The sequence below is a fragment of the Rhipicephalus microplus genome, chromosome 8, assembly GCF_043290135.1.
Source record: "Rhipicephalus microplus isolate Deutch F79 chromosome 8, USDA_Rmic, whole genome shotgun sequence".
Taxonomy (NCBI): domain Eukaryota; kingdom Metazoa; phylum Arthropoda; class Arachnida; order Ixodida; family Ixodidae; genus Rhipicephalus; species Rhipicephalus microplus.
The window spans coordinates 64,056,855-64,070,379 of record NC_134707.1 but is presented as its reverse complement, the minus strand read 5'-3'; the positions used below and the strand labels follow the sequence as shown (position 1 = coordinate 64,070,379).

Below are 13,525 nucleotides of genomic sequence, written 5' to 3'. Positions count from 1 at the left end.
TAATACACATATGCACTAATTAGACTAAATTTGTTTCCTTGACTCATACGAATAATCGAGAGAAGAGGAGCTCCGCGGCACGCCAAGTTTTTTTCTCCAAAATCGCATGCGATTGTCCTAAATATTCTCGTTATAATGTGTGGTCCTCAGATTCACCAGAACTAAAACTGGTTTCACGCGAACTTATCATTTTCAAACTTAAACTAATAGAGCGTACTGGAAATTTCAAAATGCGAAAGCCTGACTACGGCCCCGAATCGCAAGTTTCATTGACGGTCAGAAAGGGGTACTTGACCGCGAAATCCTTGGTCTGGAAATTTAATTGCCGTATCCTGAAAAAAGAAAAAAAAGTTCTGCTTTGATCCAAATCCGTGCAGCCCTTTCTTTACAGTCAGCCGTATCTGTTTTCCGCGTTCTGTGCATCATTCGTAGTGGATTACCCTACGACTGCGACCACTAGTTAGCCCGTATATAGTTTCGGCGCGCTTCTATGCAAATGCAAGCACCGCTGAACGGAGAAACGAAAGAAATGTTTTTTTTTTTTTTACACGATCACTTGTCCCGGCTTGTAAGTTGTGTTGTACAGTTCGTAGTCGCTGTTTTCGGTTGGATCCCATTTGCCTTTGACGTACAACGATGCTGTCACCTGCAAGTATGTAAACAGCATGATCCAAACCGGGCTACCGTTTGAAGACAAACAAGCACAAAAATAACAAATGTAACTGCTATGAGAATGCGCTGCTTTGTTGTGTGATTATTCTGTTTGAATAATATAATATAGCAGAAATAGAGCTGTGTGCACACGTGTGTATTCCGATTCATTTTTTTTCATTCAAAAATAATAATTATGCATTGCTATTTAAATTAGGCAGAAATACCAAGTGTTGCAAATTGCGTACTGAATGTCCATCGTCTAAACCGCCAATTATGTGAAGCATGATGGGGTTTTCAAGCTGCCAATAAGTGGCATGCAGTGGCTACTATATTTATTAATATATTGGATTTAACATCCCAAAAGCACGCCATGATTATGAGAGACGCCGTAGTGGAGGGTTCTGGCAATTTCGACCACCAGGGAATATTTACGGTGCACGCAGATCTCAGTACACTGGCCTAAGCATTTTCGCTTCCATCGAAAATGCAGCTGTCACTGTCGAAAACGCCGCCGAGATTCGATCACGCGACCTTCGGGTTAGCACTCGCGCCCCTACATAAGCCACATTGGTTGGTTGGATTGGGCGATTTAACCATAAAGGGGACAATAGCAAAACGCGACAATCCGCTATGCGGTAGATTCTGCCCCTTCAAAAGAGTACAGGTGATTCACGACCGACCCACGCCAGTATATAAAGCAAACTTTCCAATAATTAGGTTACGTGATTTACGAGCTTTTAACGACATCGTAATAAAACGGAAGTGACAATCGAGAGGCGTCCACTTCGAAGAGATTTGAGTGCGCTGGCAACATGCACTCACGTTGTCCAGAATCTCGAAGCCCTGGGCGTCGCCGTTCTGGTACGGGTCGCAGAGGTACTTCGACGCGATGACTCCGCTCATCATGTACAAGATGGACGAGGGAACCATGATGGTCGTGAAGAGCCACATGAAGAATGACGCACTGCACGCGTATAGACCATCATTGACAGGTGAAACTGTGTAGACCTACCAGGGGTGAAGGCAGAAAATTTTTTCGGGTACAAGCTAAGGGGGGAGGGGGTGTCTTCAAATGACAATTTTTAGCTCTGTATGCCATGACAAAAAAGAAAAAAAAACATTCGGGGAGGGGGGGGGGGCACGGGCCTGGTTTACCACCCCCTGGCTATGCCGCTGATACCTTCACAGCACTACCGCTCTTTGCAATGGCATACAGCGATCACACGTCAGGACGAACGTTGTTGTGAACTTTAGCAGAGGCTTTTCTGGTTAAGGTCTTGGTAAAAGTAGGGAAAAAAACGAAGGAAAACTTCATCAAGTCATGAACCACATTCACATTGTACAAACGTTTCGTCAAATGCTGTAAAGCTTACGTGCTATCACTTTGGTGCATACACAGGTGAAAATCAGCTGTTTTCAGTGGTACTCAAGTAACTTCAGCATGTTTTTATTGCACCAGTACAGGATAGTGTGCCAATATATGCATTGTTATTATTGATGCGGTAACTCATTAAACAGCTGAACCATTGAGTATTCATGTTACATTTTGGTTTCTAAAATACCAATTGTTGAAGATATGGCATAATGGGTGAGATTTGAAGGTGCAAAGCTTCTAACTAGGGGCCACATATATTGATTGAACACTGTAGGTATAGAAATTTTCATGAAATTTTGATGAGCAGGTGATTTAGGTGACGTGACGGGATGACGCCACTCATATCAGTTAGTTAATGATCAGCAAAGAAAAGATCCGGTGAAGGCGATTGCTAAGGCGGGTCACTTATAAGTTACATCTCAATCCGCCGATAGCCATTGTTTCAAGATAGACATAAGAGTATACATCAGTGCCTGCATGTTTGTTGAATTTTAACACCGACGCATGTTTTCACAGTGATGCTTGAAGCAATGCGTAAAGCGACGTCACTGAAATCCCAGCCTATTTTTTCGCAAGTGACCTTGCAGCCATTCACAAGTTATGACGAGAATGACATGCACTTGGCGAGTTCCTGACACTACGAGGCACGCGCAAGGCAACGTTGCTTTGAAGCACCTTATACATATTTTTTGTTCTGCAATACAATCGCAATGAGTTAAAGTCAGTCTTGCCACGGTTACATCCATTTAACGCTTGACCTGCATTAGATTCTAGTAGGGAAAATAACAGAAATGTAACTGGGACAACGTACACGACGAGAGTGATGCCACTCTGGTTGGAGACGAAGCCCCGCTTGTTGGGCGGTATCTCGGGGTCGTGTGCCCAGGTGCCTACGGCGAAGCTGAGCGTCACCACCACTTGCAGTATGAACGCGGCGATGCACACGTTGCTACCGAAGCCAAGGCTGTGGCGAAAAAAGAATGAGCGCAGAACATTCACAATGAAGTGTCGGAAGTGTGGCCAACAGGAAGAATTAGTTTACTGAAAAGAAATACAGACAGAATCAATTAAAATTGTTAATCGACGTATATGCAGAGCCATGTTGGGTATAAAATTTCCCTATGGTTTTTCAGGAATCTGGAGGCTTACAAATTGGGTTAAACTTAAATGAAGGGCGACTCAGGGAAGAATCGAAAAAAGATATAGATGTAACTTCAAGTGGCTAGAAGAAAGCAGGGTAGGTCGGCGAACATATGGGAGTTAAGGTCATTTTAGTCGAAATAAAGAAGAAATGTGCATGGGCATAGGCAAGATAACCGCTGGTCTTTACGAGAGACTGACTGGAGTTCAAAATAAGTTAAAAATTATGCACAGAGGGGAGGGGAAGATACAGTTAGATGGGCCAATGAGATTAAGAAGTTTGCGAGTGTAACGAGGCCTCGGCAAGCACAGCAACGGGCTCATTGGCGTAACATCGTGTAGATGCTTTTGCCTTGTAGCGGACTCAGTTGGGCTGGTAGTAAGGATGCGCGACTATGACATATATTGCGCAACGTGATATTGTTACCTATGACGTCATAATTTTAATTATGCTGCTATGACGGCGCGATGCTTGCAACTTAGATGACACTCGCAAACATCAAGGTTAGCTTAATATTGTTTAGAAAACGGTATTCAACATTAAAAGGTATCCAGCCGTATTGGAAGAAGCTTAGCCAACATGTAAGCAATCAATGCGCTGACAATCGCCACTGGATGGCAAACTGCGACCCGTCGCTTTGCCGTTCTCGCTATCTTACCAGCATGACCACCTGCAAGAGCCAGGGTCGATGGCGACGTGCCACTCCGCTATGCATAACGTACGTAATTGGTGTTTCTGCCCAGGTAACGTGGCCCCGAGCTCTTGAGGTTCAGATGTGCTCTTCCCGAGTCATTACCATAATAATCCCGAGGTGATGAATGCCAGTACTGTGAGAGATCGTGCGTAGATGGACAACATTCATTCGTTCCCGATTGCAATGAGCATGATCATTGCTGACGAGGGAAGCAGAGCTCGAACTATGACATTGGCACAGACGGACACAGTACTCGCCCCATCCTTTTCATGTGTCCGTGTCTTCGTGCTCCAGTCTCCTCCTCAGTTTGCACGAACACGCCCAGCTACAAGTATCGCTGGTAAATGGTATGGCTTAAAGCCTGCCTAGTGTGCCTTTCTCTTGCCTTGCCATTCCTGCCACATTGTTTTATACACTGAAATTGGTCCACGCAGTCTATTGCTAGAGATACATGACATGACCGGACGCACAACTTGCTTCGGCTTTCAAGCGCTGCAACTCACCCTCTCTCGAAGATGTCGCCGTAAGGATTGAGAAAGGAGAGGATTCCGTAGTCGGATATGGCGGGAAAGTCTTTCGAATTGACCTGGGGTAGAACATAGTTTACCCCTGTTGATATCCACGTGATTGCAGTAGCGTTTTGGCGTTGCATGTCACGCACGTTGCAAATGTTATGAGTGAAAATCATGTAACTGTGTGTCATATACAAGTGTGCTATATGTTGCACAATTTTTCTTACGAATGCTCTTCAAATATTTATGTAATTTTGTGGACCTCTATACTTAATCCTTTCTGTAATGGCCCTCAAGTGAGGGTTAACAGCATTACTAAATAAAGATGCGCCATTGTAAATGCAAAGCGTATTGCGTGGGGTGCACCTTGCTGTACAGGCTCCTAACTGAACTCGGCTCAGCGTGGCAGTGCAATGGCAGCGTCCCGTGGAGTGTCACGTCATCCTTCTCGGCAGCGCATCGAAATGAAGCGGCGCAGGTTCACAGAAGTGCGACTGTGCCACACTACGCTGTACTTGCTGTGTACTACAACAAAGCAAGAGTGGTTTGCTCCAGTGTTGCAGCCGAGGACGCAAGGTACGTCTCGTATATCTAGGTCATTTAGCGCATACGTTCCAGATGGACTGCCGCCCCGCTGAGCGCGGCCACTCTGAGCCGTGTTCTGCACAAGAGGGCATGGCGTACAGCTGGCTTAAAGGAGCAACGGATGGCATGCTTACTTCGGTGTATAATATGTCTAACTTCTGTCTGTTGGTGTTCCAGATGGTGCCTGGGGTAAGCTCCCTGAAAGCGGCTCCGCCTGAAAACAGTTGCCGAGAATAACGATACAACGACGATCAATCGAGGCTCAAGGTCACCTTCGTGTCACGCCAAAAAAAAAAAGAACAAGTTAGTCTCGCACGCTTTCTATGAAATTGCTGGGAAATCGTTTCATGAAGTTTAGTGTCACGAGCAATAATGACTGAAAATCATGTTTCTCTTCCAAATACGTCCGATCGAGTACGCTCTTCTGGTTTTCCCATATTCAGGCGATGCCATTAAAAATACGTGCGCAGCTTGTAGAAGGGGCGCAGTCCTGTAACCGACAGTGGCGATAGTGTTTGATCTAGCTCATTTTGCTAGTAACGCCAAGCTTTTGCTAGAGGTGTTGATTTTTTATTACCAAGTGTGGCTAGGCAGCACTATTCTTCGAATTCAGTCGGTTACCTACACTACGCACTTGTCTCGTTGTTCTGGTGGGACCAGGTCACGTGATCAGCTGTCACGGGGCTGAGGCTTGGATGTAACGCCTCTCGACGTTACGTTATGTGTAGTGCTTTTATTAACGCGAAGAGTCGCGATGTTTCCGGTCTGCTGATGTCAGATGACTGGGTCTCACATGTCGTTCGATGATCGGGGCGCACGCTCCGGCCGCAACCAATTGCATTGAATTCCGCCCCCGCCTTCTTTCAGCCGTGAGGCGAGTAGCTATCGGCGTAGTAAATCGCGTGGTGTGAATTGAAGTTACGTGCGAGAGATAGCGAGTGTTGCAACGCTAGGTGCGCCTAAGTGGTGGTCGCACGTGACGTCACAGCAGCTGCACCAATTTCCCACCGCATCGCGCAGCGGTGTCATCGCTGCAGGCAAGCGTGTTTTCGGATTGCGCAGACACCTTACGCCAAGCTTATACACCTCCGCTGTTCAAATAAAACAGACAGGCAATCGATGGTGCGGGTTCAAGTCAAAAGTAATACTGGGTACATATACTAAGTACGAGAATATACAGGGCCAAGTAACTATTCCGATAATTAGCGGAATCTAGTTCAACGCGTTCATTGAAGCAGATTCTTTTTGTGAGCAGCTGGGATCATTGCGACACCTGGCGGCAGAGATATCAACCACGCGCATCGTTCTATGTGGCCTCTGAGAACCACTTTCGGAATATACGAGGGAATACAAGCACCGAGGTACGAGTGCCATTTCCAGACACCAAGCTAATGGCCTAGAGCCACCTCTAATTCTTTCTCACCTATCACATCTCTACCATCCCGAACCTAATTCACAAGATTTACACTTTTAGAGAATGCATAACATGCAAATTATTCTCATTAAAAAAAACCAAACCCACAAGAGAACACCTGGCTACGCACCTCTGTTGTACTCTTCCACAGTCTTCTGAAGCTGAGGCATGACCTCGTGCTCTGCATCTTTCACGGCCTGCAGCATTCGAAGCCAACACTTGTACAGTGTTCATAGGCTGCGCTAATATGGGCAACGCAGCATGGTAAATGACTAAGAATAATGCATTTGTGCGGTGCGTGTTGCGGTCGAAGGGCGATATAATAGTACATGAACTCCGGATATAACACGCCTCTATAAAGCTGGCGTAGCAAACGGAAGTGGACGATTTCAGTTCAGTCGATCAGCCTCGTGCCTATATGTGACTTCTGCCTACGTGTTGAGTGACGTGGTGTTTAAGCATTCTGCCCTGCCACCATTACATGAAATTGAACCTGTCGCCTAAGAGTTAAAGTCCCCAGAGGTTGGGGTTACATGTGAGGGCTTGCTGCCATCATCTCTAATATACGGTATATCTGTGCGAATATCCACGTGACACGTGCTATTAAGTCATGGAGCACATGTATTCAACATGCCCGCCTTGCAGTTCAAGTAGCTTGCTACTAACATTTTAGTTTAACGTATTAGGAAAGGTACACAAAAGGTCAAGACGTTTAGTCTTGTAAATGCTTCCTAAATTGTATAGTTGATATAACGTTCTAAAGTGAGGCATTTGACACGTAGGCATAGGTAAACGGTGAAGGAAATTCCTAGCTAGAGAAAAAATAGTATAGTTAGGCAGTGTTTCACAATAGGCGGGCCGTAAATTCAGTGGCTCGTATACTGGCTCGTGACTAGCAGTGCACTGTATGGCCACCAAATGTGCCGTTGTAGTTGTGCACTATCTAAGTGAGAAGGAGGCACTTGCTTAAACGCACTGCACAAATAATAAGTGGCAGGAATACACCTTTTCACAGGAGAGGAAGAAACGCCATCATGATTGTCTGGACGCGGGAGTACAAAGGCTAAAGGCACAGCATCCACAGTGCGTTTTTGGGGGGTCACAATCTGCGCAGCCCAAAAAATGATTATGGTGGCGCCCAAGGAACCATTTTAGAAAAGGTCTATAGAGATTCCGGTAATATACCGTCAGAAGGTCGGCGCACGCAGTGGCGCAGGTGTCGAATTTAGTGCGTTCTCCCTGGGGCACGCTGTTGTCCTGCAAGGTTAAGAAAAAATATTTGTAGTAACGCTGTTCAGTTATTTGCCTTTTTCGTTCACTCGATCTATCGATAGGTAGATAGATATATAGATAAATAGATAGATAGATAGATAGATAGATAGATAGATAGATAGATAGATAGATAGATAGATAGATAGATAGATAGATAGATAGATAGATAGATAGATAGATAGATAGATAGATAGATAGATAGATAGATAGATAGATAGATAGATAGACAGACAGACAGACAGACAGATAGATAGATAGATAGATAGATAGATAGATAGATAGATAGATAGATAGATAGATAGATAGATAGATAGATAGATAGATAGATAGATAGATAGATAGATAGATAGATAGATAGATAGATAGATAGATAGATAGATAGATAGATAGATAGATAGATAGATAGATAGATAGATAGATAGATAGATAGATGTTATGCGCGTCGTAAAAATACTTCTCCACCATGCTAAAAAATCACGCGTATACTGATGTATCTTTTGGTACTTACATGCAGTATGTCTTGATGACGTACGTTCATTTTTTCTTCATGACGGCAATTACAAAAAAAGCTCGAATTCAAGCAAAATAGTATCTTCGCGTTACTGCTAAATACTATAGTTGGGAGCGCTAAATGGATGACAGGTGTCGTTGCGCACTGTGTTTACTCGCGTGTTATCGAAACGGTCTCATGCTGGCTATGTTCAAACAAATGGTGGCCAAAGTCGGCTATAGAGTTGGCTGACTATGTCTGAATGATCGTGGGCCCTAGATGCACCAATCGATGGGATTGTAATGACTGATAATCCTAGTTGGTCCCATCGTTGTCCGAGTGTGGCGAATTATTTCTGTAATGTTGCAAACGTTTCTTCGTCGTTGTGGCAACAATGTGTGCTTGTAGGGAGTGTTGGCCAGCGTTGGACTGAAGAGGGCTCCTTATGTTGACTTCCGAGAGCTGTTCACTTCACACCTTTGCTCGCGAAACACCAGGTACCAAAAGCAGGGTGCTGTGAGGTGCACGTCACCGCTGGACTTTCAGGATTGCGTACGAATTGGCAAGTTTGTTTTCCGTCGGGCTCCAGCAATGCTGTGGGGAGATAGGAATCGTTGCGGTCAAACTTTCGGGCAGGGGACACCTCCTTAATCTGAAGGGGAATGGGTGGGCTGGCAAATGGTTATTTTGTGCTATGTATGCTGTGGCGACCAAAAAAGTATGGGGGAGCGGCACGCGCCCGATGTAGCACCTTCATACTACGCCACTGCCCTTAATAGACGACCCTGGCCCCTGTAGTAAGCGGTAAGAGAAAAAAGGTGCACACCGATTTTGACGGCCATACTTACTTGAGCGGCGTCCTTGCAGACTGCATGGAAGGTAAATTAACGCGTATGTGAGACGAATATGTCGAGTGCTCCCTCTTCTTTGTACCACACGTCATTCTCTGTTCCGTATCGTTCGGTGCGGAGTTGTAAAGGCTCCCTCATACATTCTGTTTGCTTCCACCGAAGTTTAACTGCTTGGACTATAGTGGCTACGCGATAGCGTCACTGAGGCTACCATCACTTGTAGAGCCGGCAAAGCTAAAAGCCGCCCTTTGTTCTGATCTGTTTGACATGATAGGTGAACGCTGAAATTGGTGCACGTTAGCATTTCGTGTATATTCATGTAACTGATGCATTCTACTTGGTATAGAGTGCATACTGTAGACCACCGAATGACCGAGATGCGTGCCAAAGAGAGCTGCTGGCAAATCGATTCATCAATTAATGAATAAACGAATTCAGGCAAGACGGCAGGCAGTTATTTAGCAGGCAGTTCAACAGCATATGGCACGAAAGGCCATATCGGCCGATGCTTGCGTGGCCCATAATATTTTGTGGCCGACTTTACAAAGGTCACGTATGCATGCGACATTCAATTTTATGCCACCACTTAGAAGTAGGCAAGGAGTAAGTGATTCGCACTGATTTGTTTATCGAGGGTATTTTTTTTCTTCTATTTCTTGCTGTACTAAAAGACACTTTCCTTTTCGTGGGTATAGACAAGTATTACAATCTCCTAGCTGTACACCGTTAAAAAAATTTGTAAAAAGCTTGTAACCTCGAGCAAAATGTCAGTAACAGCAGCTGTTACTAGCCTTCTTGGGCCATTATTGACTTTTTACGAACATTTTAATACCCACGTTAGCAAACGCTTGAAGGTTGCAACGAATACCACGTTTTGCGCACTGTTAGTAACTTTACGTCATGCACGTATACATTTAATGAACTCGTTAAACATACCTTACAGGTTATTACTACGAGCGTCTAACAACCTATTCAGTAGCACGGGGATGCATTCGAGGTTATTGAGGCAATATATATAAGCTTACTACAGTTAGTAACATATGTGACAAGTACTTAGTAAACCAAACTTAGCAAGTACTACAACATTTTTTCGTTTAAGAGTGTAGGGATAGCCCTAAATATTATTTGCCATCAGGACCGCATCAGCATGGCGCGATAGAACGCATTCGAATGATTTCTTGCGGAGTCGCTAAATTTATTGCACTTACAGCTGCCAAGATCGGTGACTTGCTGTTCCGATGGCAGACTAGATTTTTCTAAGATCAGGCCTACGTGCTTCTGGAGATTGCCTAAATAATCTGAAAAAAAAAAGAGAAGTAAGGACATTGTTGTTTTAATTACGGTGGAAACATTTAGTAGAACCTCATCACGCGTGTTTATTGCGAGTGACATTAGGTGCAGTGTCGCCTCGACGTAGAGAAACCCCACTTTATGTCAAATACTTCATTATTTCGAAACTATATCTGTGGCCCTGGTAGTATGCACGACTTTCATTGCAAAGTGCCTGGATCCAAATTATACTTGAACTCTGCATTTTTTATACATAGTTAAATTATAAAAACGGCAGTGGTGTTGCAAGAAAGTTGGCCGTTGCACACATCGACTAGGGCTGGTTATGGAAGCAAGAGCTTGTTACACTTGGTCATGCTTGTATCTGAAGCACAGCTTGCCAACTGAATGAATATGGGTAGTCGATTGTGCCCTACTGCAAGCACTCAGTACCACCGTTTCGGGAGTTTCCGAAACCACTACCGAAGTCTAACGCTAGGCGTTCACTGCCTGCTTTAAAGATCGGCATTGTCGTCCTTCTGCGTCCATCTCCCGATGTTTAACTCGCGGAACTTAGTTCCTCACTCACTTCAACCTGCCACTTTCGCGCCACTTTCAACCTGCCACTTTTTATTGATGTCGTCGCTTCAACTTATTAGCAAGTTGAGCGACATCTGCAGGATGGTCCGTCATAACTTGCCGCACTCGCCACTGGGACCATGCCGACAACTTCGGCTAAATGAACCAGCGTTCGCGCTGTTTCCATCGTGTAACCGTAGGCACCATTATAGTGAACTAGAAAAATTGGGGGACCCTTCAGCTTCGCCTACTAGACTTGAACGCGATAGTGAAATCCGGCTCCTAGTGCACCTTTCAATCGCTAAGTGCATACTTATTCATATGTTTTGTTCCATACACACGCACGCACACAAACACGCACACGGTAGATTGGACCAGCGCGCGCTATCGTCGCCGAATGGACTCGTTTTCGTCGTGACACCTGTCGAACGAAATGCGTTAGAGGGGCCATGTAACACTTTGTCAAGTAACCAAGGAGTGAATTCACTAGAAGAGCTTATTGCCTCACGTATTCAACGGGGAAAAATCTTTAAGAATCCGTCCAGTGCGAGTGGAGTTACGAAGGTTTGTCGCATGCCACATTATATCTTTTCTCGTCCTGACGAAAGCGCTAGAAGCTGCAGGGAGGGGTGGCAGGGCAAAAAACTACCGCGCCTCGTGACCTTGAGCACTTTTTTTCTTCTAATGCGCGGCTTTCTTAGTGTAATAGCGCGTGCATGGATGGATGGATGGCTATGGCTGTACCATTTAGATCGGGTGGTGGCTAGCGCCACCAAGCTTAATGAACCAAATGAACTTAATGAACCAAAAACTATATTTTTTTCCTTAAAAAGTGACTTTGAGGTTTCGTACTTTGCAGTGAAGAGTTTAATTTTCACTCGTTCCTTGACTTTAGCCACCAATCACATAACCTCCTTCTAGTTACGTCTACCCGCTTAAAGTCTATTTTGCCCTCCCGGTCCCTAAACCCCAGTGCTTTGAAAAACACTGCGCCATCATCCTGAACTATAGGGTGAAGCCCTTTACAGAACATTATCGAGTGTTCGGCAGTTTCTTCTTCCTCTCCACACGCACTGCATACTGTGTCTACCCCTTCGTATTTGGCCCGATATGTCTTGGTTCGCAGTACTCCCGTCCTAGCCTCAAACAGTAGAGAACTACCCCAAGTATTATCATAGATCCTTTCCTTGGCATTTTCTGCTTAAAAGTTTGATAGATCTCTAGGGCGGACTTCTTAATCATGCCCATTCTCCACATGTCAGTCTCCGTTTCCTTCACTTTCTTTTTAACCGATAGTTCTTTTTGGTTTGGCCACGTGCTGTTTTCTAAGTATTTACCAGTCAACTTCCTGGTTCGCTTCCTCCATTTTGTGTCGACATTCTTCATGTACAAGTAGCTGAATACCTTCCTAGCCCAACGCTCCTCCCCCATTTCTCTCAATCGCTTCTCAAATTTTATCTTGCTGCTAGCTTCCCTGCCCTCAAATGATGTCCATCCCATATCACCTTGTACTCCCTGATTTGGTGTATTCCCGTGAGCTCCTAAAGCAAGCCTACCAATTCCACGTTGCTCAATTTCTAATCTTGCTTGAGCTTCTGATCTCATGCACAAGATCGCATTCCCGAACGTCAGCCAAGGAACCATGACCCCTTTCCATATTCCTCTCACAACATCATACCTATTGTAATTCCACAGTGCCCTATTTTTCATCACTGCTGCATTCCTGCTACCTTTAGTCGTCACGTATATTTCGTGTTCCCTCAGGTACTCGGTCCCATTGCTAATCCATACGCCCAGATATTTGTATTTATCTGTTATCTCTAGCGTGACCTCCTGTATTCTAAGCTCACTACCTTCGTTGTCATTGAAAATCATGACTGCTGATTTTTCCTTACTGAATCTAAAATCTAACCTATCTCCTTCATTACCGCAGATGTCCATCAATCTCTGCAAATCTTCCTTGTTGTTGGCCATTAGCACTATATCATCTGCGTACATTAATGCTGGTAGTGCCTGGTCAATAAGTTTTCCTTGTTTGACTGAAGAGAGGTTGAAGCCCAGTCCATTTCCCTCTAATTTTGCCTCTAACCCTTGTAGGTACATCATGAATAATAAGGGTGACAGGGGGGTACCCCAGCCTAAGCCCCCGTTTTACCTCTGCAGGCTTGAATACCTGTTTTTCCCACTTTATAACTACCTTGTTACCTTTATAGATGCCCTTTAAAAGATTAGTCACTACATGTTGCACGCCTAGTGTGTCCAGTATTCCCCACAATTCCTCTTGAACCACGCTATCGTATGCTCCCTTGATATCCAAAAATGCTAGCCACAGGGGCCTGTGTTCCTTTTCTGCTATTTCGATGCACTGCGTCAGTGAGAACAGATTGTCTTCCAACCTCCTGTGTTTCCGAAACCCATTCTGCAGTTCCCCCAGCACCTCCTCATCCTTTATCCACGCCTGCAGTCTTTCCTTTATAATCTGCATCGCCAGCCTGTAGACCACTGATGTCACTGTTATAGGACGATAGTTGTTTCTGTCAGCTTTGTCCCCCTTTCCTTTATAGATCATGCTCATTTTGCTAAGTTTCCATCCATCGGGAACTTCACCATCGATTATTATTTTGCTCACTGCCTCTCTCAAAGCCTGCTTAGACCTCGGACCTAATGTCTTTATCAGCCTAATTGGAAT

General features: G+C 44.8%; 1 protein-coding gene across 1 annotated transcript in view; it reads right to left on the bottom strand.

Moving 5' to 3' along the window:
- Positions 1-544: 544 nt before the first annotated feature.
- The window catches only part of LOC142768269 (uncharacterized), a 43,015-nt gene continuing 30,034 nt past the window's right edge, over positions 545-13,525 (bottom strand). Inside the window, exons 5-10 of the mRNA XM_075870223.1 lie at positions 6,506-6,572; positions 5,096-5,175; positions 4,368-4,450; positions 2,841-2,993; positions 1,477-1,618; positions 545-646 (exon numbers count right to left, since the gene is read on the bottom strand). Coding sequence (XP_075726338.1) covers positions 545-646; positions 1,477-1,618; positions 2,841-2,993; positions 4,368-4,450; positions 5,096-5,175; positions 6,506-6,572 — 627 coding nt within the window. The remainder of the gene's footprint in view (positions 647-1,476; positions 1,619-2,840; positions 2,994-4,367; positions 4,451-5,095; positions 5,176-6,505; positions 6,573-13,525) is intronic.